The 26,863-nt window shown below is 51.3% G+C and overlaps 5 protein-coding genes across 5 annotated transcripts; 2 read left to right on the top strand and 3 right to left on the bottom strand.

Moving 5' to 3' along the window:
- Nucleotides 1-2,497: 2,497 nt before the first annotated feature.
- On the bottom strand, nt 2,498-3,317 carry GT037_005922 (srf-tf-domain-containing protein; the record flags this gene model as incomplete). The annotated part of the gene is made up of 3 exons (XM_038930969.1): nt 2,498-2,788; nt 2,842-2,976; nt 3,078-3,317. The coding sequence occupies 3 exons, from the start codon at nt 3,315-3,317 to the stop codon at nt 2,498-2,500; spliced, it is 666 nt and encodes a 221-aa protein (XP_038786658.1).
- A 1,141-nt stretch (nt 3,318-4,458) lies between these two features.
- Nucleotides 4,459-4,781, bottom strand: GT037_005921 (uncharacterized protein; the record flags this gene model as incomplete). The annotated part of the gene is made up of 2 exons (XM_038930968.1): nt 4,459-4,605; nt 4,647-4,781. The coding sequence occupies 2 exons, from the start codon at nt 4,779-4,781 to the stop codon at nt 4,459-4,461; spliced, it is 282 nt and encodes a 93-aa protein (XP_038786657.1).
- A 463-nt stretch (nt 4,782-5,244) lies between these two features.
- Nucleotides 5,245-6,177, top strand: GT037_005920 (tetraspanin; the record flags this gene model as incomplete). Its single annotated transcript, XM_038930967.1, has 3 exons — nt 5,245-5,410; nt 5,546-5,781; nt 5,905-6,177. The coding sequence occupies 3 exons, from the start codon at nt 5,245-5,247 to the stop codon at nt 6,175-6,177; spliced, it is 675 nt and encodes a 224-aa protein (XP_038786656.1).
- Nucleotides 6,178-7,979: 1,802 nt separating this feature from the next.
- GT037_005919 (uncharacterized protein) lies at nt 7,980-10,340 on the bottom strand (the record flags this gene model as incomplete). Its single annotated transcript, XM_038930966.1, has 6 exons — nt 7,980-8,696; nt 8,748-8,904; nt 8,951-9,153; nt 9,203-9,255; nt 9,302-9,403; nt 9,452-10,340. The coding sequence occupies 6 exons, from the start codon at nt 10,338-10,340 to the stop codon at nt 7,980-7,982; spliced, it is 2,121 nt and encodes a 706-aa protein (XP_038786655.1).
- A 1,371-nt stretch (nt 10,341-11,711) lies between these two features.
- On the top strand, nt 11,712-26,196 carry GT037_005918 (phospholipid-translocating p-type atpase; the record flags this gene model as incomplete). Its single annotated transcript, XM_038930965.1, has 17 exons — nt 11,712-11,778; nt 11,850-12,220; nt 12,275-15,441; nt 15,490-16,562; nt 17,244-17,305; nt 17,622-18,433; nt 20,096-20,180; nt 20,234-20,466; nt 20,525-20,757; nt 21,203-21,637; nt 21,680-21,887; nt 22,259-22,422; nt 22,632-22,698; nt 22,744-23,099; nt 23,161-23,311; nt 23,376-23,757; nt 24,226-26,196. 17 exons carry the CDS (start codon nt 11,712-11,714, stop codon nt 26,194-26,196), a joined length of 9,837 nt encoding a protein of 3,278 aa, XP_038786654.1.
- Between the last annotated feature and the right edge of the window lie 667 nt (nt 26,197-26,863).

Raw genomic sequence — 26,863 nt, 5'->3', positions numbered from 1 at the left:
GTCTGGGGGCGGGCTACGCCTGGGCGTCAGACGTGGGGTGATGAGCAGGGGAGAAAGCAACGCTAGATAAGAGATAGCGAATTGAGACAGCGAAGCAATAAAAGCAATCGTAAAAAAGGTATAGCGACGCTCAGATAGTCCGTGGTTTAAGGCCGGGAGTAGCACCGAAGTCAGGATTTCTATACCTGAAAAGCTTGGGCTCATATGCACGAGTTGTTCGAGTCGCTATGCGGGGAACACGTCCGGCTTGGCTTAGTTGTGCTCGGTGGTGGAATCGCGTATCATCACTCGCATGTGTTTGAGTCGCGGATGTGAAGCTTTGCATTATATATTCTGATCAATGTTTGCGGGTGGTCCAGCTCTATGTGTCTGAACAGCAATCTGAAAGCACGACGAGATATCGGCGGAGATGTCAAGCCTAGAGCAACAAAGGTAGGTAGGTATAGCCGTCAAAGCCACGTTCTCTATTGTTTTCGCGACGGCTGGCAGCCTTGTACTAGAAGAGACTGCAATCATTATCTATCAGGTTGCGAGATTGAGCTTCCAATGTGTTGGTAGGAAGTTCCAAAACAGTCTATAGCAATCGCTATCTTGACCAAGGTCGAAGGCCATGGTATGGTAGATAGAAGGTATGAATGTAAAAGTTACGTCTTCATTGCGGAAGAGTGTCTATACGCGCGATTATTAACAGCCGGCATTAGCATGCTAAGGTGCGGGGATCGCTCGAACAAGTAAAGAGGCCTGCTGCGGGTAGACATCCGCACCCGAGAGGCAGGATGACGCGTAGGGTAGCACAGAAGCAATCAACTCCCGAAATCTTGTCAAATGGGTTGCTACTAGGGAATAATGCCGAGGCAAGAGAATAGACAGCTTGACGATCCTATATAAACGCTACACAGACAACATCAGGACTAACAGTAATGAGCAGCGCTTGGTATCGAGGCAACGCGCAGAAGAGGTTGTGCAAAGCGTGAAGCTTTTAGTCACACTACATTGATGCTGTGTCTATCGGCGCAAAATGCAAGTAGCCGTATGTATCTTTCGGCGAATTTCTGCGGCGCGGTCCGTAGTTGTAACCTTGTGTTGTTTGGCAAGAGGAGATCAGCCCTATGACGACAGCTGTCAGCACCAAAACTGGTCCTCTCTTGTATAAGCTTACACCTCGCTCCCACATCTAGAATTTGTTTTAAACACGACGATATCGAGTAAGAAGAGGTAACGGGATCAGATCAGAATGCCGCAGTTACCGCCAATGATACAGAGAACGTCTTCACACTTACACAGCCCCATACGCTTGACTGTGGCGCTCTTTGCATCTCTTCAACAATCTCGTTCTAGGTATCCCAGCCTTCGAGATGCTTCCAAAGTGGTTGGTGGCGCAACCCGTCGCGTCGATCGACTGCCTATGTACCACACGCGTACCTTCTTGTGTAACATATTAGCCAAATGCCGCAGTCACACAGTGACACGCTTGATGGAAGGATAATGCTGCGATCGTCACTCAGGTAGTCTTCATCGCAAGTAATCAAAGCAACGTCGAAAGGGGACGGTACCAGTGTTGCATTGGCTCTGGAAAGCTTCCCAGTACATCGAGTCGAAAAGTGCGCGTGGTCTTACCTGCAACAGTGCAATCTAGAGGATGCACAAGCTAAGTGCGGTCGTACAATTACGGATGTGACATTTCCTCGAGGGCATGCTCGAGTCTCTAGTTCAGACAACAATAGCCTTGCTTTCAGCCGTTATCGAGCCGTCATCGGGGTAGCGCACGAGCCTATGGGTAACGTTGCACCTTTCTTTTTCCTGCGAAACAAATGTTGCTGTCCAGTAGAGAGAGGCAATAGGACATTTTGGAGTGGTCAAGCTTTGTGTATGTGTGTGGTGGATGTCTCCTGCTTTGCTGAGCCAAATGCCGCGATGACTATGAGGAAGGCATGTCGCAAGCTACCTGTTCAAGTCACGTCCAAGACAGGTCCGCGGACACTTCATGATTTTGAGTTGTGGTGGCAAGCTTATTCTCCCAGAAAGGCAAGTTCGGGCGACGAAATAGGAAGCAATGCCCAGACCCGACTAAGCTCTCACGGATAGCGGCCCACGAGGCTAGCTTTGAGTGAATTAACGCACTGAATTCGACCGAGACTATGGGCAGTGGTATAGATCTGGTCTAAACAGCACCTGGTAAATGTGACAGGAGATGCTGAATATGTTGATTGAGAGCAAATGACAAGAATAAAGAAACCACAGACTGCGCCAATATCCACGTAAGACGTACAGTCGTTCGGAAGTGCAACTGCATCCCCCCGACATTGCGTGCCCACATCATATCTTCTCACTCTCACTACACTGTCGCATGCGAAATCGCATACCATGCACCTGCGTATTGCTTGTTGAGCGACACCGTGATTACTTTTGCCATTATGTGGGTATCCATATCCAGTTACTAATGCGCCTTCCGAGTAGTGACCTGCTACCGCGTGGGTAGAGTATGTGTGTATTAGGTTTAACCCAGCTTCTGGTCCTGGGGGTAGTGGCCACCAGGATGGCGGGGCATGCCTTGCTGCGCCATGGGATACTGGTTTGACTGCTGCTGCTGCTGTTGTTGGAGGTAGCTCTGGTAGTGCAGGGCAGCCTCGGGCGTCATGTAGGCTTGGGGCATGGCTTGGTTGTTAGGCGGCATGCCGCGTGGCTGGCCAGGCGGTACTTGGGCGTGGTTGTCCTCTGGCGATTCGACAGTGTCGTTGTCGACGCCATTTGCGTCGCCGCTTGATGGCTCGGGGGCGTTGAGACAGGCCTGCGGGGTGTTAGTAACGCGATGCGACAGCTTGGGCGGTGGCTGCAGCATACCTGGATGAGGTTCTTGCCCTCTGGCTTGGTGACTAGCGGTTGCAGCTTGGGTGTGGTAAAGGTGTAGACAAGACCAGTCTCGGAGACGACGAGCAGCAGCACTTGGGTGCCTGTCAAGACAGACAATTCGTAGGCCTGGGAGTGCCATGGTTAGCGGAGCGCTCGGTGCAGGCAACGGTTTCATGCGACGCGGGAGCAAATGCACCACGATGCGCGCTCAACGAGCACCAACGTACCTTCTTCATGATGCCAGCCTTGCGCTTGGAGAAGGTGATGTGCCGACGCGACTTGTCTTGGATGAACTTGATCTCAATCTTTCTTCGCTCGCGGCCGGGCTTGTCATCATCGTCGTCGTCGTCGTCGGCAGCAGCGCGCGCACGCTTGACGCCGCGGTTCTCCATGCCCATGGTGCCATTGCCGTCGTCGTGGACAGACGGCGACGCGTTCTGGTCGTGCTCGGTGATTTCGCTGGCCATGGTGGTGAGTCGCGACAAAGATTGGTTACCCGCAGTGTTTGGGGGACGAGGGCCCTAAGCTGTGTTGGGCCGAGTGTGGGGAGTTGGCAGGCGTTCTTGCGTGGTTTGGGCAGACGCGCAAAATGTTACAGAAGGAACTGCAGACGGCTTGAGTTGGGTTAGACTCTTAGGACGACCTCATACGGAAAAGGAAGCGCGGCCTGTTAAAAGATCGGGGCTGGTCCCTTTGTGATGGCGCAGCAGGAATGCAAGGAAAAGGTGCGCGGGGGAGGAAACGCTTGGTCGCACTGTGCTCGGTGGAAGGCACTAAATTACTCGGGGGGCCCGTGCTGCGCCAGTGGCTGGGGGGTGCTTGTGGAAGGGCTTGGTGCCGGAGAGCGTGACCTCGCGACAGAGGGCGGGCTGGGAGAGCGAAAAGGGTACGTACCTGGCCAAACGCACAGCGAGATCAGGTGCGGCGTGCTTTGTTTTCGCGCGCCGTTGGGTGGGTAGCAAAAAGACAGGTCGAGTGGTTTCCCGAACCCTGAGCTTGTGGAGCTTGGCGGGCACGCAGGGACAGACGGAGTGGTGCAGGTGTGTTATAGCCCGAGAGCTGTCTGAGGAAGGAAAGGGACGAACGGTATTGGGAATGAAACGGCGGGAGTGGTCAAGTATTTCTCTCGACGGCTGCTTTGGCTGCTTTGGTGCGGGCAGGCCCTCAACTATCCACACAACTGGGGGCGGATGCGCTTGAGCGCGACCCTGGTCACAGCTCTGAGTCGCAGATCGACAATAATTGCCCTGGACGGAGGCCCTGGACTGAGGTGTCGCGCCGCGCATGAAGGCACAATCTGCAGCGCAGCATGGCTTTTGTGCTGATACTGACTTTGACCCCTTCCCACTAGACCTTTGGCCTGTCAGGTCGCTTTTGGAGATGAACAGCAGCGGCCTTTCCACATGAAAAGTGCGCCGTCCATCTCAGGCCGAGAGCTGCGCTAGAGGCAGCTGAGCAGGACCCCGGTGTTTTGTATCATGTTGATTGGTGGAAAGACTGCGCTAGTCCCGCTCAAGTCAGATTGACGGTCAACTGGTGAAGGTCGGTTGCCCACTCTCCGGGCTTACAGGCCACGGTACGAGATGCTTGGGGGCAGTCGAGGAACGACTAAGCTGCAGGCCAGACTCGTCGTACCGAGTGGTTCGCACCGTCCTTGCCATCGTATTCTTTGCCCTGGACGCAGGCGTCGACTGTACCGCTGTTTGCCCTGTTCATGATAGGAGTGGGTCGTCGTGGGTGTCGTGGAAGCCGCGGCTGCACCTAGGCACGACCAAGCAAGTACCACCCTTACGCACCTTCCCCGTTTGATCTCGCTTCGCTTGCAGCGACGGTCTAGCCTGCTCCCTCATCCTGCCTGCCTGCACTGTTGGTGGCGCCGGCCCTGAGGCAGCAGCTCGATTCTCAACACCATCGCGCCTCGTGACAACCATAATGCCGCGGCTCCACCATCTGGTTCCATGTAGCCTGCCATCGAAACTTCGTCGTACTTCTTCTAACATTGTGCTTGTTCCCACTCCACCTCTGCGGCTCACCGACGTCGCAGCGCCAAAACATCGAACCATCATGCCTGTTCCCGTCTGTGATTGGCCCACCCGCAATGCTCCAACACTACTGAAACCACCCACGCATCGCCGTGCTCCAACTGCGACGCGCCCTCGCAGTGCTTCTTAATGCTCATAGTCCCCGTGTCCCCGAATGCCATGCATTTTCCGCGCGAGCGCTGGTCTTGCTACTTTCTCTTCATTTCTATCTAATAATTCTCCTTGCTCGACGCAGTTCACCAGAGTACGCCGGACGGCTCCGCTGCGCTCGACTTACATTCTTTGCTTCAATCCTTCTTTTTGATTTCACTTCAGTCTCTTCCGTCAAGCCGCAAGTCGCAGTACCGCCAACATGCCGACCAAGTTGATGATGGCCTTTGTGGGCATGGACCTACTCTTTGCCGGATGCGGAGGACTGTTGCTGGGCTTCTCCCTCATATCTGAGCAATCGATGCGCGCCACTCCGACCGTGGACAACGTCACACAGAACCTGCTGCTCGGCCAGTGTCCCTTGACAGGTACGACATTTATGAATGGGCCATGGTAGTAATGCTGGGGGAATCGATATCCTGGCACTACTGTGGCGGCGCATTGTCCCACGCATCGCACTGGAACATGCGGTTTTGGCAAACATCAACTAACAAATTATCCAGCTGGCGTAGTCAATGCAATCTTCGTCTTTGTCACATTCTTATTGTCTCTCCCGGCCCTTTTTCTACCAACGAATCGAGGTTGGCTCCGTACTCAGGGCTGGTTGGTAGTCATCTGCGCGACCTTCACACTTGGTCTTGGTATCGCTATCTGGGTAGAGACACTACAAACCCGCACGAACCTCAGCGTCCTTTGGGGACGCGAGACGCCGCTTATTCAAAGTCTTCTGCAACAGAAGGTGAGTTGCCTCGATGATCAGCATCAGCACTAGAAGCGTCCATCCGTACACAATCTTGTGGGGACGCTTAGCAGCCCTGCAAGAATACATCATGATCTACAGAAAGAAGCTGACAGGTAACAGTTCGACTGCTGCGGTTACGTCAACTCAACCACCCCTCCGTTCGTGCAGGATAGCACATGCCAAAACACCCTAGTCGCCGCTCAGAAGGGCGGATGCATTGGTAAATTCTCCTCTTTCGCCAATACATATCTGGATCGAGTGTTCACTGCCGCCTTCGGTATCGTCGGTATCGATATGATCCTTGTGCTTTGTGTCGCCATGGTCCTCAAGTATCGCATGGAGCAGGAACGCTACAGGCACATTGACGAGAAGAACGGACTGGGTGGGCTATAGACGATTGAAGAATCTAAAACAGAAAGAAGAGGGTTTTGGAAGAGCCGGCCAAGCCAAGTCAACGAACACACATGTCAATCGAACGACTCTTTCTTTCCCCCCCATAGTCTACAGCTGGTGATGTGGAAGTAATGACGGAGGTCCCAGCAGTGCTGATGCTCCATACGGCAAGCTTTCTAGGTCTTTGATTCGGTATCTTATTGTTTTTGCATTTAGCGTTCTCATGTATATAGATCTGGATACGACTCCGTTAATATAGTTTCACGACTGTTCTCGCATGGCGAGTGTACATGAATTATAGACTTCACATGGACAGTGTATCGTAAACGGATGACTTGGACATGATTGCACTCATGGCCCCAGCATCCCAGAAACGGCTCTCTCCAACGACTGACCATCGCCCCATCAGCCTCATCTCAAACCAGCTCAAAACCAAACACCAAACTAGCCAAGCCTCACTACACCTGTCACTTTGCACCACCATTCCACTTTTCGCCGTTCCCTCACCGGCAACAACGCTAAACCTCTTTTTCCACTTCCCACTTTACTTTTAACAAGGACCATCCCGCATGCCGCCAAACCGTTCATCGGCAAACGGCAACCTAGTTCAAACTCGGAAACTGCTATCCGAAATACAACGGCAGCCTCCAGGGCTGATACCCAATACCAAGGAACCCGAACGCACTGGCATGCAAGAGACATGGTAGCAAGCACCTGCGGACGGCAAGTAAGCTGGCTAGGCCTAGGGTGGTTTACCCACCGGTACATTCATTGACAGAATGTGGGAGGGATGTCGCGCGCGCGGTATTTATTTATTGTAGGGCTAGCAGATGATGCGATGTGTCTTCACTGGACTAGGCGCGCATATCGCGGTATTCACCCATGATGAGATCTAACTCACGCAACGAACACCCCTCAGCCTACGCATATAAATTACTCAATGTCCGACGCTCCGAAACGTTGTTTGTGGCTTCACGAGCCCGGCATTCTGGCGCGAAATCCGAACCGAGGCGATTTTCACTTTGTAGGTGGCCCCCGAATAACGCTGATTCGCGTCTCCATCACACCGCCTCAGATAGCGAGTCAGCAATTCGCGTGCGCCACAGCTCTTATGCTTGTCAGACATTTCCCACCTGCAGCCGTCATTGCAAGCGTACCCGTGCCGCAAGCCCACCTAGCAATCTATCGCTGTATCGCATCTCTACACGTGGTATTCACGGCACTCTCTGGCCCAGTCACTTGCTTCGTCATTTCGTTCTTGAGCACGTTCGCACGTACAGTAGCTATGTGAGTAAGCCGCCTCATCGCCTTGACTGGCTCGCTCGCTCTCCGACGCCCCGTAATGCAATGTGACAGGAGGAGATGAACTCGTTTCTGGGTCGCGACCGAGCTTCTGCGGACATCAGCTGGATCGAAAAGAGCTAGCTGCATAGTTTTCTCTCTCTTCTAGGCCCTTGACGCTAGCCGCTAGTTTTCGAAGGATTGCAGATTGCAGCGCGTGAAATTGAACTTGGTCTGATATTTCTTGCGAGGCGACGCGGTAGAGCGGAGCGTGAGTTTGAGTTCTCCTGTAGATCCCCCCTGAAGGATGTAGCGGGATGGTATGCCAAGTGCTGTGCCAACGTTGATGCAGGTTTCAGGGGTCACGAGGAGATGAGGTTGCGCGGGGTGCGACAAGTTGCTTGAAACCTTTCACGAAAGCAAGTAGAGGGAGGATATGGTTGTGATAGTGTTGAATGCCCGCAAAGGCTAGTACTATGGTATGGCCTGCATACAACTCGGTAGTATCGGCAAAGCCTTTGTCAAGTCTTTGTGGAATCCGCGACGTCTGACGACGCGTCGTCCTCTCCATCGAAGATGCCACGTAATGGTGCTGGGTTGCAGTTCTGCATTCTTTTCGTGAAGAACTTGTTGACTTTGAGCTGTGTATCCTCGTCATCATTCCCAAACACGTTATGAGCCTTCTTTCCGCCTATCCGTACGGCGTGCTCAAGTCGTGCGCGTAGTCTCTCTATAGAATCCTTCGTGTCCATGATGGTCAAATCCACTACAGCGCCAGCTTCGACAATAGAATTCCCAAGTAGCTGAAATTCTCGAGCTAGTGTATCCACCTGGTTGTTGAAGTCTCTCACCTCAGATGACGCAGGTACTGGAGCGCTGACTGGAGAAGAGCCTGCTTCTGAAGTCGTTGGACTTGATAGGGGTTGGTAAGGAACGTCCAATAAACCGGGCCCAATAGCGATGTCAAGAAGAGCCAAACGTGCAGCAAGATGACTGTAGTTCGTGTTCATGTTTACTTGGAAACTTGGCGAGTTCTTCATATGCTTGTAGATGATGTCGGAAACCTTCGGGTCCGAAAGTGGCATGTCGACTGTCGTCGGGTAAACTAAAAATGCGAGGGCCAGATGACGTTGCAAATATGCTGTCAACGGCGATGTCGTTGGAAAAGAACGAATCAAGTTTCTTTGCAGCAAAGGATGCGTCACTTTTGCAAGTAGTTGAGAGACGACATCGCTGAGCTGTGTAGATATTAGAGTGTGAATGTTGTGTTGTAGTGAAGGGCGCCCTACAGCGGAGGCCAGCTTGTGGTTATTAGCAAAGCTGCATATAATAGCTCCCATAGCGTCCTGTATGGTGTGCAGAATGGCAGCATCTGCCATTACTCTATCATCAAGACACACGTGGCTGAGTATGTATAGCGCACGACTTCGAGTTTCCGATTGCAAGCTGTAAAGAATCAGTAAAGCCCTTTACTCATACATAGTCTGCCTACCATGGTGCTGCTCGCTCAAGTAGCTTGGTGATAGAGATCAAAGGCAGAGGAAGCGAGACTCTGGTTTCGGATCGCGGTACAAAGACCGGCGTAAGTTCAGTTGATGCTTCGAGTTGTGCCATATCAGCGCCTATCTCCCTAAACAATGTTTCTAGTCTTGTACGGTCAAGAAGCGTGTAGAGATGCTTATTGTGTTTTTCAGACTGTAAAGGGTCAAATGTTGCCATGAGTTGAGAATATATGGGACCTTACCTCCAGGATTTCGATATACCTGTAATTGAGCGCCTCATTCCGACTCGAGGAAACTACAAATCTTAGCAGGTGCAAGTGTGCCGTTTGTGTATTACTAACTCTGATCAATCATCCAAGAAGCTAGCTCTGGAGGTAGCTTTTGTAGGTGAAATATCTGTTGAGCGAAGCCGGTCATGAAAGCTTGATCCCTGGCGTACGAGTCTTGAACATGTTAATGACTGACGCGACGTAACAGTATAGAAGCTCTACCTTCAAAGTTCGATACCCATCGATGGTTGGGTAAGCTTCTTATGGGAAATGCGGCCCGCATTGGTATCGAGTTCGAGTCTGAGTTGTCTTTGAAAAAATGGAAAGTGCTTTCTAGCTGCGTAGCGTTCGTTCTCTGCATAGCCTGGAAGAGGCGGTGCGCCTTGTCCGGATCATCATCGTCATCTACGACTTGGCCAAGCGTCTCTTCGTTTATTGTGATGGATGCATTCACAGGTATCTCCAGAGGTGTCTCGAGAGCAGTCTTGTGTTCCAGGATCTGTCGCTCTGTTTCCCGGTTCTTCTGGGCTGTTTGTACCAGTGCGCTGAAGTTGATCCTGTCGCCTTTCGCCTTCTTAACGGGCTTGCGTAATCCATCTACTTGATCTTCGGATGTGCGTTTTGAACGTGTCGTGGTCATGGTAGTCAAGGCCTTGACTTTTGTCACGGGTATACCAAAGTCCAGGTCGGGGAGCGAGTCATCGTCGGAGTCGGAATTCAAGACCATCTGCTGGCCATTGGACTCTATTCGCCTGCTTGTGCCTGAATTTGCGGATGTCTGAGAGGGGTTAAAGGGCGGCGCATCGGCACTTGCAGCTCTTGTTGTGGAAGGCGCAGTCGAAACGGAGGGGTTCGACGAGGAAAGCGGGGGGTGAGTGACGTGCGAGACGGCGTCCGAGAGGGCTGCAGAAGATTTTGGAGGGTTAGACTGACGGGTAGGCGCATGTTTTACATCTGCAGTGGTGGGATGGGTCAGCCTGAGGCAGCAAGTCTCAGACGGCAGGGAGCATGTACTTCTCTGGGGTAGGGTCGATTGCGAAGCAGCAGCAATTGTGGAAGTTGTCGGTACGGGAGAGAAAAAGTCTCGGATGCTTTTCTTGTGGGGTCTCATAGCGGAGAATAATAGAGGGGTGGTGATGTTGACGAGTGGGGGTGGTGCAACCTTGCGACGACGCGTGAGGCGTTTCCAGGCTAGATGCTAGACATGATGCGCGGCACGCTATCACGTGGCTGGAGACAACTTCACCCGGAGCTAAGTATCTGTGCGCAATCCGCCAACGCCTGGCTGCAGATGGGCTAGATTCATTTACCGTTGACGACATGCATCGGAATGCGAGTTCGCCGGCATCCGTACGTCGCGGGAAGCTGGTCAACTCTACACTGCAGAATATTCGTCGCCGCATCCGAGCTATGCCGCCGGCACTGAATGGTGACGTCCTGTTTCAACGGTTTCGCATTGCCCTCTCTACGCTGGCCTGCGACATGTTATATTAAGCACATGGGATACGGCTCTAGAAGCTTCATTAATCCGGGTGCCAGCTGTCCAAAGTCACTTGTACGAAGCACGGAGCTCGAGGATCTCCCGGCTACGACGACATAGACAGCTGGGTCGAGAGACGAGGGAGGGCTGAAATGACGCTCCACCCTGGGTGGTTGCTTAGAAGGGCTGCTGACTGGAGCCCGCGGATGCTCCGCTATGATTAGTCCTCGGACGGTCCCAAGCTGACATGGCTGAAGCAGACCAAGACCTTCGCAGAGTGCGAAGAGCGTTGTTGATGCTGTTATCCGCCGCCCAGAGGGAGTGAGATGGGGATGTGCACTCCATCTACTGTCTCTGTCTCTGCAGGCCCAGGCCACGCGTCGCCAACGCGATTGACAGAAATAAATCCTCCTGTGTTGGTGCGTGAAATGATCAGATCGCAGTGCGGGCCCTTCAAGGGGAACTAGTCTCGCATCTTGTTAAGACCGTAGCGTCCGGCCGAGGGAGTGTGAGGCGTGTGCTTCCCGCGCCGATGCTGTAAGCATATGGAAGCAACTAAAGCCCAGCAACGCATCAATCATTCATCAGGGTCTGCGCAGTACTTGCCGCTCCGCTGCCTTCCCCTCGTGCTGATTCTCCACGGCCCTGCACTCTGACGACCTCGCGCCAGCTAATCACTCCGTCGCATAATCTGACCGTCGCTCCGCCTCCAACGTCGAGTTTAGTGCTCGCAACCGCTGTTTCTCGTCCGGCATCTTTTAATATCCGAATACAACACGGCCGCCCGTCTCCTCGCACCCTTCGCGACGACCACCACCACCACCACCACCACCACCACCACCACGCCCCTCGACCACCGCCCGGCACTACATGCACTGCACCCCTCGCCACGTGCCAGCGTCCTCCGCGAACGAGTTGGCTTGCATTGCAGCGTAGAGCCATTCCGGCTCAGGCCGTCGCCGCCCTCCCTGCAGCGCCGCAGCATCCCCGACGACAAGCACCATGACGCTGCAACCCTACATGGAGCCCAACGAGACCGAGGTGTCACATCCGCAGAAGCGCATACGCTGTGAGTGACGCCCATCCGCTGACAGCACAGAGAGACGACAGTTGAGAGCATTGCGCTGACGGGACATGCAGGGGCAACACATCGCGCGACAGGCATCAAAGCGGCAAACAAGCGACACTCCCTCAAGGAACGTCTCCACCGGCGTATAGGCTCTGGCGGCGAGAAGCAAGACCCGTTGGGCAAGGAAGGCGGACTTCCGACCGACCCGTCTCCTGAGAGCTCAGATGCAGGCGCCGAAGAGGGAGACTCGGGGCGCAAAGTCTACTTCAACGTTCCCCTGCCGCAAACAGAACGCGACGAAGAAGGCCACCCCCTCGCACAGTACGCCCGCAACAAGATAAGAACCGCCAAATACACGCCGCTCAGCTTCATACCCAAGAACCTGTGGTTCCAGTTCCACAACATCGCCAACGTCTACTTCCTGTTCATTATTATCCTGGGCGTGCGTACCCTCCCGTCTCCTCCGAAACATCCGACAGCTAACTGATTTGTTCAGATCTTCTCCATTTTCGGTGCTAGTAATCCGGCCCTTAATGCAGTACCGCTCATCGTCATTCTCGTCGTAACGTCCATCAAGGATGGAGTAGAGGATTGGCGAAGAACCGTCCTAGACAACGAGCTCAACAACGCGCCCGTTCACCGACTCGTCGGCTTCAACAACGTAAACACGGCCGAAGACACGGTATCATTATGGCGGAAGATCAAGAAGGCAACCACAAAGAGCATAATCTCAACATGGCGGCTGATGAAGAGCGCCAAGAGCAAAAAGGGTGCAAAGGGCAAAGGAGGTGAGGACGGCGGCATGGACGGCTCGCGCCCTTCCCACGAGACCCGAAGAGCTTCCATTGCATCACGCAGAGAATCCTACTTTGGAAACGAGAACGACATCCAGATGACACCCGTGCCCTCACCGCTACCAGGCCAATCTCCTACGCATTCTCCTTCACTGACCCATGGACCCGGTGAAGGAGATAAAATTCGCGGCGCCGACTCCAATCCTGGCCCTCAAAAGAAGTTCTGGGGAAGTGTGCTGAACCCGTACAAGAATGCTCCAGAAAAGGCACGTTTCAAGAAAGATGCATGGAAAAATGTCCAGGTCGGTGATTTCGTGCGCCTATACAACGATGAGGAGATCCCTGCCGACGTGATTGTGCTTTCCACTTCTTCCGACGACGGCGCATGCTATGTTGAGACGAAGAACCTGGACGGTGAGACCAACCTCAAGGTGCGTAATGCACTCCACGCCACTCGAGATGTGCGACATGCTCGACACTGCGAGCGCGCTGAATTCGTCATCGAGAGCGAAGGCGCACATTCCAACTTGTACTCGTACAGTGCAGCCATCAGGTGGCAGCAGCACAACGCGAAAGATCCCGAGGCGCCGGCGTACGAAATGGTCGAGCCCATTTCCATTAACAACCTTATTCTCCGTGGCTGTCAACTGCGAAACACCGAGTGGGTATTGGGTGTCGTCGTCTTCACCGGAGAAGAGACAAAGATCATGATCAACTCCGGTATCACGCCCAGCAAGAGAGCCAGGATCTCCAAGGAGCTGAACTGGAACGTTGTATACAATTTCTTCATTCTGGCCGCCATGTGTCTGGTCTCCGGAATCGTGCTTGGTGTGACTTGGGCCCGGGACGACACCACCCATTCATTCTTCGAATATGGTTCCTACGGAGGTGCTCCTGCTACAGACGGTGTAATTGCGTTTTGGGCTGCCGTCATTCTCTTCCAGAATTTGGTTCCTATTTCGCTTTACATTACCCTAGAAATCATTCGTACGCTGCAGGCCCTCTTTATCTACAGCGACATACACATGTATTACGCAAAGCTGGACTATCCCTGTACTCCCAAGTCCTGGAATATCTCAGACGACGTGGGCCAGATCGAATACATCTTTTCGGACAAGACGGGTACACTCACTCAGAATGTCATGGAGTTCAAGAAGGCAACCATTAACGGAGTTCCTTACGGAGAAGCATACACAGAGGCTCAGGCAGGCATGCAGCGGAGACAAGGTATCAACGTCGAAGTTGAGGGTGCCAAGGCCCGCGAACAGATTGCGCGCGATCGTGTGCGGATGCTCGAGGGAATTCGCAAGATGCATGACAACCCCTACTTGTGGGATGAAGATCTGACATTTATTGCTCCGGACTATATTGACGACCTGCGCGGAGAATCTGGGATGGAACAAAAGAGAGCTAATGAGGAGTTTATGATTGCTTTGGCCCTTTGCCATACCGTCGTTACTGAACGCACTCCTGGTGACCCACCGAAGATCGAGTTCAAAGCACAATCGCCCGATGAAGCCGCACTCGTCGCTACTGCCCGTGATTGTGGCTTCACATTCGTTGGCCGCGAAGACGATCGTCTCGTTGTCAATATTTTGGGGCAAGAGCGCAAATACCAAGTCCTCAATACCCTGGAATTCAACTCCAGCAGAAAGCGAATGAGTGCGATCATCAGAATGCCTGATAACAGAATCGTCCTATTCTGCAAAGGAGCCGACAGCATGATCTACTCTAGGTTGATCCCCAACGAGCAACGACAACTCCGTGCCGATACTGGTGAGCATCTTGAGATGTTTGCGCGAGAAGGACTCCGAACACTGTGTATTGCTCAACGAGAGATCTCCGAGGAGGAATACCAAGAGTGGAACAGAGATTACGACATTGCTGCCAACGCTATTCAAGGACGTGAGGACAAGCTGGAAGAGGTATCCGATCGCATCGAAAACCACTTGTGGCTAATTGGAGGAACTGCCATCGAAGACCGACTTCAGGACGGTGTACCAGAGTCCATTTCTCTTCTCGGTCAGGCCGGTATTAAGCTGTGGGTTCTTACAGGTGACAAAGTTGAGACAGCCATCAACATCGGTTTCTCTTGCAACCTGCTCGACAACGACATGGACCTGATTATCCTCAAGGTTACAGACGACAACATCGATTCTATAGAAGCCCAGCTCGACGAGAAATTGAAGATCTTTGGTCTGGAAGGCTCTGAAGAAGAACTGGCCGCCGCTCAAAACGATCACGAACCACCACCACCTACGCATGCCATCATCATCGACGGAGACACTCTCAAGCTGGCTCTAGATGAATCAGTGAAGCGGAAGTTCCTTCTGCTTTGTAGGCGTTGTCGATCCGTTCTTTGCTGCCGTGTGAGTCCCAGTCAGAAAGCAGCAGTTGTCAACATGGTCAAGACTGGATTGGACTGTCTCACTCTTGCCATTGGAGACGGTGCCAACGACGTGGCCATGATTCAAGAGGCGCACGTAGGTGTCGGTATCGCTGGTGTCGAGGGCCGCGCAGCCGTCATGTCTTCTGATTACGCCATTGGTCAATTCCGTTTCCTCACTCGCCTTGTGCTCGTTCACGGTCGATGGTCATACCGTAGGCTCGCAGAAACCATTGCCAACTTCTTCTACAAGAACATCATTTGGACGTTTTCTCTCTTCTGGTACCAGATTTACACCAATTTCGACAGCCAGTATATTTTCGACTACACTTACATTATCTTCTTCAACTTGGCGTTTACGTCACTCCCTGTTATCGTCATGGGTGTTCTGGATCAGGATGTCGATGATAGAGTATCTCTGGCCGTCCCGGAGCTGTACCGTCGTGGTATCGAGCGAAAGGAATGGAGCCAGCCCAAGTTCTGGTAAGCAAAATCGGCTCAAGACACATGAAAGACACTAACATATCACAGGGCTTACATGGTCGATGGTATCTACCAATCCGCAGTTGCCTTCTTCTTCTTGTACGAAATCTTCGCACCCGCAACTTTTGCGACCTCCAACGGATTGGATCTGGCCGAGTTCCGACGCATGGGTATCTACGCTGCAACTACAGCTGTTTGTGCAGCCAACATCTACGTCTTGTACAACACATATCGTTGGGACTGGCTGATCGTCCTGATCGTCGTCATCAGTACCCTCTTCATCTGGTTCTGGACTGGGGTGTACACCTCTTTCACCTCGAGTGCTCAATTCTACAAGGCTGGTGCCGAAGCATACGGCACTCTCAATTTCTGGGCTTACGTTCTGTGCGCTACGGTAGCGTGTTTGCTTCCGCGCTTCATCTTCAAGGTGGTGCAGAAGATCTACTTCCCTCTAGATGCGGACATTATTCGGGAGCAGGTGAAGCAAGGCAAATTCGACTATTTGAGAGACAATGACTCTTACCTTCCTCCTCGACCAGAGAAGGTGGCTGGTGAGCAAGACTCCAACCAGTCATCGGAAGCCGATGCTTCGAAGTACAAAGCCGCTAATGCCGATGTCACGGACGAAGACGTTCGACCCATCTACCCACCATCAGTTGCTCCAACCGCTACGACGCACAACCCAAGAAGCCAGAATGGCAGCAACAGCACCGACTACACTTTCCGCCGTTCTATGGAGGGCCTCCCACCCGCCCCTACAACGGAAGCTCCTCCCCTCGCCCATCGTATGTCGACCGACTACCGCGTACGACCAAGCTTCGATCGCGCACGTATGTCTATGGACCGCGTGCGTCCTAGTTTCGAGCAAAGCAACGACTTTACCTCGGCCGCCATGCTGACACGACTCGAGTCGTCCCACAGCCGTAACAGTTTCCAAGGCCACAGGAACAGCTATCAGGGCGGTCCCCCCAATACACAACCGGCAGTCATGAGCCGGTTACGAAATGCGATCCGCAGAGCGACAATAACACGAGATGAGGCGCCAGAACATCTTCGTCAAGACCAAGAAGATGTACCGGAGGTGCCTGCAGTACCCAAAAGCCCACCACGTAGTCCGCGAAGTCCGCCCAGATAGAACCTGAGGTGACTAGTAGTAGGATGGGGGACGACTTGTTTGCATATTGTCTGTCCCTGTTTCCTCCTTTGACGAGCCTTTACGACTCCTTTTTTGTACATAACCCATCATATTTCTTTTAACTGTCACGTTTCGCATTGCGCTAGCGATCTGACCATGTTCCTCATCCACATATCATCATTACCACTACCACTACGCTTTATTCCCTGTTTGTGGTTTTCTGCCTCTCCATCAAAGATCAAATAGGCGTTTTGGGTCTCGATTTCCCGAAATGTATAGCTTGTGATTCCCTCGTTGAGCTTTCTTTGTTTCTTTCTTAGTCTTTTTCTGTCTACACCGATGTCAGAGCCATGGGGGAGTGATGAGATGTGCTCGTTGTGGGATGGAAGAATAGACCGGTGTTGATGAGTATGGCTGTAGATATTCTAATGATGTGTGACTAGCCTGGTCCTATCCTGGGCTGTCTCGACGTTCTAAGAGATCTTCGTATGAGTGGCTGATTTTCATGATATGTGGTCTATTCAAAACCACCTAGTGAATCTTGCCTTGAGTATATTTGTGTCTAGGTACTGTCACGCTTTCGCAGTCACCACGCTTCTCAGGCTCATTCATTCCCAACTGGCTGTGACTTGCTATGTTTGCAATCAACTCGCGCTAACCTTTCCAGTCACTTGGTACATTCATACCTTACACACTTACGACCTCGCAACACTGCCCACAGAGAAAGGCGTCAGTCACAACTAAAGCGCCAGTGATTGGTTCAGAGCCTTGCTAATTTTCACGTATTATCCTTAGGGGAAACCTTAACTAAACACCTTTTCGTCACGTTGTCGCTTGTTGCCTGGCGTTTTTAGTGGTACAACCACCAAGCGCAAGTGCAGCCTGAACCACGGGTGATATACGCGTGCCTTGTGAAAGAGTGTAATAAGCGTTCTATCTTTAAATGATAATTGGAGGACCGTAATCACCTTCAAGTAACTACAATTGCAACCCCACATCTTACACTCCTTCGACAGCCTCAAGTCTACTTCCGCGTTCGTAACAGACGCGCTTTATCATCCTTCCAAGGCCGAACACCGGTATGGCTTCCATAAATCCCAACAAGGCAAGGAATCTAGGGTCCACAAGGGTGTTGGGTGAGCGAGGCTTTCCGGCTGAGGGCCAGGCCAAGCATTCTTTGTCTATACAAGAAAGGGCCAGGAAGAGGAAATGGAACATATCTGGTGACGAACACCGAGTGTTCGAAGGAGGCGACGTCACCACATGGAACAGTTATACTGAGAGTACAGACAACTATAGAGTTGAAAGTGGGAGACCGCAATTACATGGCCCAGAAAAGACTATAAGGCTATACGCGTCTCATTCGAACGCTCTCGACCCTGATCGTAGCAAACGACATAGACATGGAGCACCAGACTACCCACGACAGAACAACCTCCGGAAACGCAACAAGCAAAATTTGGAGAAGGCACAGCAGCTTGCCCCGAACTATCCTGATCTCCGAGATATCGAAGCATGGCAAAAACTAGGCCAGAACATAGAGCCAAAGCTCCACAGAGAATACACATTTGTATATCGACAGTTGCGTTTGAATCAATGTCCTAAAGCGTTGGCATACATCGAGTGGAGGAAGAGGGTACAGCAAGAGATGATGCGATTGGGCTTGCAAAATGCATATTCTCAGCCTCTTGTAGATAGGATACCTGGAGGTGAAGTAAAAGATAAGGCTAAGGAAGAAATGGCCCAAGAGGCGATGAAGCAAGCGGAGGAAGAACGAGCACGGAGAGAAATGGATAGGATGATTGCGGATGATGGCCTTGATATTGATATCTACGGCGATGAAGAGACGAGGAGGAAGTATGAACCCTGGATCAGGAGTCGAATGGATCGAACGTAGACACCTATCTTCGCGATCCGCCCACGATAGCACTCGACTTCCTTTTTTTTCACGATACTTTGAATTACTTGTGCGATTGCTTTTGTGTCGCTTGACCAGCTTCGTCGATTTGGTCTGATACCACGCAGACAGCGATTAGTAGGGCCGCGGTGGCATGTCATGTTTACATCATAGCTATCCAAAAAAAAAAAAAACTGGCACTTCTATCAGTACCTTCCTAGTGTAAATGAAGCCATTTTAATTCATCATTGCTGGGAGTAGTTGGCTGAGATACTGTGAAGGCAGCAACACTAAAGTTCATGGCAGTGGTGCGGTGACCTATACCACACTCGGGTACTGATATGACCACAGTAAACGTCACAGTGAAGGATAGCCGCCAGCATGTCCGATCTGGCGCATGGTATCCATATTGGACTCACACGATCTGGAAGCGAGTCTGCAGAAAGCAGCTCTGAGAGTCTTGGGATGAGCCTGCCCTGCATGAGACCCCCCAGTGACCGTAGATCGGTAAACCCAATGTGTAGAGCTACACTCTTAATGTCTTGCTAAATTTCAGACCGCAACCGATCTTCCCAAAGGAATAGGCTTGCTACATCGTTGTGCGATCGATTGGCAATCTCCACCCTGTTTGTACAGCACATCAATCTCGATCGGCATGACAGAAACTGTGCACACGTGAGTGCGCAGGTATGACCATCACACAGATTCTCGGTACACGCAAGAGTTGATTTCATCATGATGTCGAATATCTCATGAAGAAGTATGCAAAAGAATGACGATGCCTTACTACGTGTCTGACTTAAGAGACGTGCTATTTGCAGAATTCTGAGACCAACTGGCGGAACAAGACCAACTCGAGAACATATTTGCCCTTTTTGATCTCTTTTTTTCGTAATCATGGACAGACCGAAGCAAGCATCGGCTGATGAGACTTCTTACCTTGTCTCTCTTTCTCACTACGATACACACAGCCTTTGCTCGGACTACGCATTGAGGCGCCACAAATACGAGTCTGAAGCCAACGCTGGATGTTATGAAGCGAGACAGGACTGGATCAAATACGTTGGGCCAATCGAAGAATTCGGAGGATGTAACCCTATCAACGGCAACTTCTCGGCTGTGGTCCTACCACTTACCAAGCCAGAAAGGTTGCGCATCATCGCTTATGTGCTTGAGTGTGCGATACCTGTACCATACGGTTTCCCTATGACCGAGGCAGTTTGCTTACTGACTACAGATGCATTCCTTTAGGGGAAACTTTTTCGGCCGCCCCCAAACGCTATTCGGCCGCCCCTAAAAGATCAGATGAGATGAAAGGAAACTAGACGAGATAGAAGCAAATAGGTGCCTAGAAATACTACCCTAAATTATGAGATAGAAGCAATCCGCTACCTAGAAAGATAGGATAGAAGCAATCCGCCACTTAGAAAGACTAGATAGAAGCAATCCATCCTAAATTATGAGATAGAAGCAATCTGCTACCTAGAAAGATTAGATAGAAGCAATCCTTTACTAAGAACTTGCCTAATTAGGCGATAATATTTTAATATTCTTACTACGTTTTAGTGGCTTAGAAACCTTCTATCTCGTCTAGTTTCCTTTCATCTCATCTGATCTTTTAGGGGCGGCCGAATAGCATTTAGGGGCGGCCGAAAAAGTTTTCCCTTCCTTTACGATAACATGATTGAGCTTGAGAGACCAGAAACGGTATGGTAGAAGTTCAACTGGTGTTTCAGATTGAAGATCACTGATGATCGTAGTCGCGTGCTGATAATCAATACAAAAGAGAGTGGGAAAACACGAACCCGGCACTGGGCAAGACACAGATTCAAGCAAAGATTATGATACAGCTTGCTTCCATCGACCATGCGTGTACTCAACGAGTAAAAAGTGTGTGGAAAGAGATGATTGATACGACTCTACGAGACAAGAACAAGCGCTTTACCCACCTGGAAGAGTACGTGAACTTCCGCATGGTTGATACTGGAGCGCCGTAAGTTTTCTCTTTGCCGTTGAATAAGTAATGCGCTTGTCACGACTGACCGCTTTAGGTTTGTGGAAGCCATGCTGCTGTTTGGCATGGGTGTGACACTCACCAAAGAAGAGGACATTCAACTCGAGCAAATTCGCAAGCCTTGTTACGCAGCTCTCGGCCTGGCGAATGACTTCTTCTCCTTTGACCGCGAATATGCGGACTTCGAAAAATCTGGAAAGTCGCAAACACTGACGAACGCGGTCTGGCTCTACATGCAATGGTACAACAAGGATGTAAATGCGGCAAAAAGTATGACTTTGGAGGCGACGAAAAGATACGAGGAGCAGTTTCTGGGGAGCTGTGCAGAGTTTCGGCAGAAACATACGCCCATACCTCAAGAAACTTGACAGATATTTGGACGCGCTGGCTTACCAGATCAGCGGAAATGTTGTTTGGAGTTTGAGTTGCCCGAGGTACCACCGAATGTACAGATATGACCCGAATGTGGGCATGGAAGATGGACTGACAGCGGAGTCACTTTAAAAGAGACTTTTTCTTGAGTATGATGCTTATATACGAACCGAGGTAAAGGAAGAGCGGGATGAAAGCTCCCGGCATTCGTCTACCGGTTCATCCCTTCAAGCCTCCGAAGACGACAGCTTCACAACGAGGGATGATGTTTCGATCTCTTCTTGTACATATGTCTCTTCTTCGACCTTGAAGGACGATCAGATACTTTGCAACGATCTGTTAGGCCAAGAGAATGTCCAGGCACCTTTCGATTACATCACTTCACTCCCCTCCAAAGGTGTACGAGACACCTTCATCGACGCTCTCAATGTCTGGCTCAACGTACCCGAGACCGTCGTATCCCGCATCAAATCACTAGGCAACCGTCTACACGCTGCATCTCTTATGCTCGATGATATCGAAGATGGGTCTAATCTCCGACGAGGTCAGCCAGCGACACACACGGTCTTCGGTATTGCACAAACGATCAACTCCGGATGTTACGAAATCCTCCTAGCTGTGAGTGAGGCTGAAGAATTGGGCGCCGCAGAGGTGAAGATTGTCCTCGAAGAACTCGCCGAATTGCACATCGGCCAGTCTTATGATCTCTTTTGGACATATCACACCCAGTGTCCGTCCGAGAACGAGTATCTGGAGATGGTGAACAAGAAAACTGGAGGTTTGTTTCGATTGTTGGTGCGGCTTTTGCTTGCGTCTGCAGATTACGAATTGTTGCGAGTTACGCGAGGCGCAGATATTGAGGAGCTTGTAAGCTGTATCGAGATACAATACCAGGTCCGCGATGATTATCAGAACCTTCATTCGGCAGAATACAGTGCTCAAAAGGGATTTTGTGAGGATCTGGACGAGGGTAAAATGTCCTTCCCACTCGTTCACGCGTTGAACAATTGCGAAGACAACGCTGAACTGTATGAGCTTCTTCGACAACGGCGGGATATCGGATATCTATCAGATGAGCAGAAAAGGCTTGTGCTGGGGCAACTTGACCGAGCGAGGAGCATGATGTACACGCGAAATACACTGAAGCGACTACAGGGAGAGATTCATGCTGGCTTGAAGAGAATTGAGAATGTTACTGGAAGGAAAAATTGGATCATGAGGGCTTTGCTGCAGAGACTTGAGGTGTAGATCGAAACGTAGTTGCTGGCGTGCTTTTGGCATGTTTATCGTAGCCACAACTGACCGTGATTGATGTAATAGCCGCCCATACTTCTAGCTCTGCTCTATCGTATTGAATTATATTGGTGTTGAGAAGAGCGTGACAAGCACAAAAGTGAAGGCCGTATCGCATACGCACAAAGAAGCATGGCACGCGCGACGAGTGGGCCAAGAAGCAAAAGGTTGACTATCAGCAGCGAGAGGCAAAACGACGAGAGCAAGCAAAGACGGACATTGGTGCAGAGATGGCAAGTGCCGGAGCTGCGATGGCGACTTCTTGTGAGGGTGACTTCGACATCGATGTTTACGATAATTAAGATACGCGCAAGGAATGCAGCATTGCTTCTTTGCATATTGGCTAGTGAATCACGACGCTATGGGCGGTGAGACTTTGAGACTGTTGCATACTTACGTTCCGCGACGGAAAGTTGCGTCGTTCAGACCCACTGCCAAAAGTATATGGCGCCGTTGCGACAGAACGTTGAAAACTACAGTTGTATGGGCTCTTGACGCTTTCGATGTGACCTCATACAAACTGCGCCTTTTTTTTGAGCATTTGAGGTGTGTAAGAAAAAGATGCTCAGAGTGAAGTGATGCCGGCTGCAGACGGGTGAAGAATGCACTAGCTCAAATTACACTAGCCGACCGATCGACAGGGCAAGTATGTCATCATCGATCGCGTCCCGACCACTTTTCGCGAAGCTCAGAAGCATCAAAAGATTGTCACGAGCATGGCATCTGTTGCTACCCTTCAATTGCTCCTATCGCGATGCCACCGTGGTCGCTGATCTCACCGGCCTCTCGGGGCATAGGCTTCGCACTCGCAAGACGGGTGTTGCAGACTACGAACGCACCTGTTGTTACAACAGCCCGAAAGGATCTCGATAAGATAAAAGAGGAGTTACTCGATGGTATGGATGTTGACGAGAAGCGATTGATGGTGTTGAAATTGGATGTTCTAGGTACGTATTTAGCACATGTGATGATGTGCACAATGGCGCTCGAGTACTCATCTTAGTCTAGACGAGACGACTATTGCAGATGCAGCAGCGACCTGCAAGAAGCAGTTCAGTGATGGCCCTCATCAGCTTCAACTAGCTATGATGGTGCCGGGGATCCTTTTCCCCGAGAAGTCACCCTCCCAGATCAACGCTGACGAAGCGTTATTGACTTTGTGAGTAATGGTCTTATCCAAACCGGACATGCGATGTGTACTGACTACGTACACCAATGCGTAGCCGAACTAACACTCTGGGTCCAATGCTTATGCTCAAGCACTTTTCTTCTTTCCTCCCAAGGAAGAGTGCAGTCGTTGACAAGGACCAAGAGGACATGACGGGCTTACCAGATGTAGCTACAATGGCTATCATGTCAGCTCGCGTTGGTAGTATCAGCGACAACCGTCTAGGAGGATGGTACAGCTATCGTGCATCAAAAGCTGGTGTCAATCAGGTAGTCAAAACCTTTGACAACCATCTGAGGACTGCGTCGGGCGACAACGCGATGGCGATTGCCTTACATCCCGGAACCGTCAAGACTGGTTTGAGTAAAGACTTCTGGAGTAACGTCAAGAAGGAGAAGCTGTTTGAGCGCGACTGGGTTGCAGAAAGGCTAATTGACGTAATTCGGCAAGTGGCGCCTGAAGGACGGGGCAAGTGCTGGGACTGGGATGGGAAGGAAGTGCCGCCTTGAAAGGCATACAAAATGCAAGCGCTCGAATTCACAAAGGCCACCACTTCTTCTATCTCGCAACTTTACTAACATTAGTTTCTTCTTTATCACCACCGCTTGTATCACCAACGGTATCTCTTCTCTGCTATCGTTACTCAACCATCACTCGTCGACTCATCACTACCATGGCAGATCCTGCTCACTCGCAAAGCGACAACAATCTGGACGCCATATCCACGCCCTCCGCCGTACAGACGCATGAATCAGAGCTACAAATCCCACTCGCTACCGAGCCCAAGGAATCTGAGGGTAAATCTGGGAAGGCGGACATAAGGAACTTCTCAAGGCGAGCGTGCTATTCTGACGTTCAAAGTGCTTGTCACTGACAGGCAAACTAGGCCTTCGAGGTCTGACTAGGAGTCAATCAACTCAGAACCGCAACCCGCATCTTCGACCTCCGAACAGGCCATACTCGCACCCGTACCTAGCCGACGAAGACATTCAGAGAGTACAGTGGGTCTTCCAGGCTCCGTCCAAGCCACGCTCAATCCGCGTGGCAACTTCACTCCATCTACCAATGATGCGAATCCAAACACGAACCCTTGGGCCAACTTCGACGGACATCACACTCATCCAGCTCAACGCTCATCGCCTACAATTGCGGGTCGAGATGCAAGTTCGTGGTGGGAGATTGGGGGAACTCCATCCTATGGCAGTATAACATCCGACACTCGGGTGGCTAGTTCCAGATCTGTGGACGGAAATGCTTCCAGCCAAAAATCTGCAGTACCCACTGCATCACCGACAGTCGGTCTCGCGCTACCAGCAGCTGCATCTAGCAATCCATACGAATGCCACGACAACGTGTCGTCCGGCCGCTCGATTCGTATAGAGCGGAGAGCGATGTCAGAGAACGATCTCACCGTGAATGAAGAATGGAGGCTTCCTATACGGGATAGACACTGGCATTCCAGTGCGGTCACCTTGCGAACACCCATATCTTTCTGGATATCGGCGAAGCGGTGGACACCTACTATCAAAGCGCAAGTCAAAGTCAATGTGACAAACAGACTTGCAACCGAAGCACCCGCCAACGCCGCAGCCAGAGCCAGAGCCACAACGGCCTATGGTGCTGGTGGCCCTCCTACCCTATGGAAGTGGCCATCACCAGAGAAGGCATGCACAGAAAGGTTCAAGCGCGGATTTCCAAAGTATCGCATTCGAAAGAACCATACTGATGCACCGCCGGGACAAGACTCAAAGTGCCTGGGCGCCGCTTTTGAAACTTGGATTTCTTCCTCGAGCAATGACGATATTTGGGTTCAGGCATACAGTGCTTGGCACGCTTTGCAGGGAGATATTCAGCAACCTATACTGCGACCGTCGGCACCGAATAATGGCGACCGACAGCTCTTAGGTTCAGGGAAAGGAGCTGAGCAACCTGTACCGCTATGGCGACAGCTACCTTGTCTTCGAGGTGGTGCTGGGACACCTGAACCACTGGACGATGAACCTCTCGAAGAGGACGAACCAGCGAACGGGCCTGGAGGCAGCCATATTCGCGGCCATGAAGACGACCATCTAACGGGAGATATACTCAACGAGCCTAACAATGGCTCCAGGATCGATGACCAAGGCGAATCTGGAAACAGCTCTAGGAACGACTTCATACTTCCCGACATAAACGATCCTTCCTGGATCCCCACGAATGATTATGGAACCTACGTGTACGTACCGGGCTCCCCTAAATCGCACTACTCAGCATTATCCGGGGATTCGAGCGACCTGTCAGATGCTGCCTCTTTGCATTTCCACGAACAAAATGCAAAAGCAGAAGAAGAAAAACGCACGGCTACAAGACTAGATGGAGTGTCAGCAGCATTGGAGCGGCTACCCAATGAGAGCAGAATCTTCACGCCAGGCGACGGCAGAGATGGCGGCAGTGATTACTCCTCTACCAGGGCTACCAGGAGGAGGTTTTCGTTCGAGAGTCGGCCGTCGTCTGGATCACGCAGTAAACGTACAAGCTCAAACCTGGATGGTTCCATAAACTGGCAGCCACAGTCTTCTGCACCACGCGACAGGCGCATAGACTCAGACGTAGATGAGGCCATAGATGCCATGGGTGAAGACGACCCCCTCATTAATCCACATCCAGCCCCCGAACCTCCCACAAACAACATTTCAGCCAGAGTTCCATCCCTTGAACACGCCCACAATCATAATGCGAATGTTCAGCCTGCCGTGCCTTTTGCAGGAGTGCGCAGACGCGATCTGCTTCGTCACGCTCTCAGACGAGATCAGTTGTGGGAACATGTTCTCCGGGCTTTGAGGAATATGCTTGTGATGGGTTCAGAAGAGAAGAAACGCTTACGCAAGAAGAAGTGATGGGTTAGAGGTATTGGTACTTGTACTGAGGTTTCTTGTGGTCATGGGCCACACATGCAGATAGCTGGTCAATTTGACTAATGCGTACAATTTTCTATCCTTGCTTGGTTTTTGCTAGAGTATGAGTAGATGTCTCAACTAGGAAGGTCGCTTTCGTCTATGCGTGGACAACCGTTGGAGAAAAGCCGGAGGGTCAAGGTCATACAGCTTGAATGATGCACAGTACCGCATCATGAAATTGAGCTCGTGTAGCAATTGAACTCTAAGCTACGAGGTAGCTTGTTGGCTTTAATTAAGAAAAATGCCGTGCTACCCCGAGATCACTTGGACCTGCGAACAGCTGCGGGCTGTTAAGAATCTTACAAACTTAGGTCTAGAGACAGCCCAGCATCTGCGCACAGTCGAGTATCTCTCATGCAAGTACTCACATGTTTAGTCTTATCGGATTTCTAACATGGTAGGTGCACATGCAATGGCACTACGTGAAACAAGCCGACTGAATTACTGACTCTACTTGCTCTATACATGTTCAGTACCGCCCAGTGGTAGTGTGCTTTCCAACTCCGACGCTTAGCCTATTCACAGCTAGAAGGCTTCAAGTAAATACTGTGGCGGAGACCTGCGCTAAATGCGAAGGAGGTTGCTCTTTGCGAGCTTCAATCTAATC

The sequence above is a fragment of the Alternaria burnsii genome (genome assembly GCF_013036055.1).
Source record: "Alternaria burnsii strain CBS107.38 chromosome Unknown 732, whole genome shotgun sequence".
NCBI classification, from domain to species: Eukaryota; Fungi; Ascomycota; class Dothideomycetes; order Pleosporales; family Pleosporaceae; genus Alternaria; species Alternaria burnsii.
The sequence above is the reverse complement of the archived record's forward strand: the minus strand, read 5'-3'. Positions and strand labels throughout refer to the sequence as shown.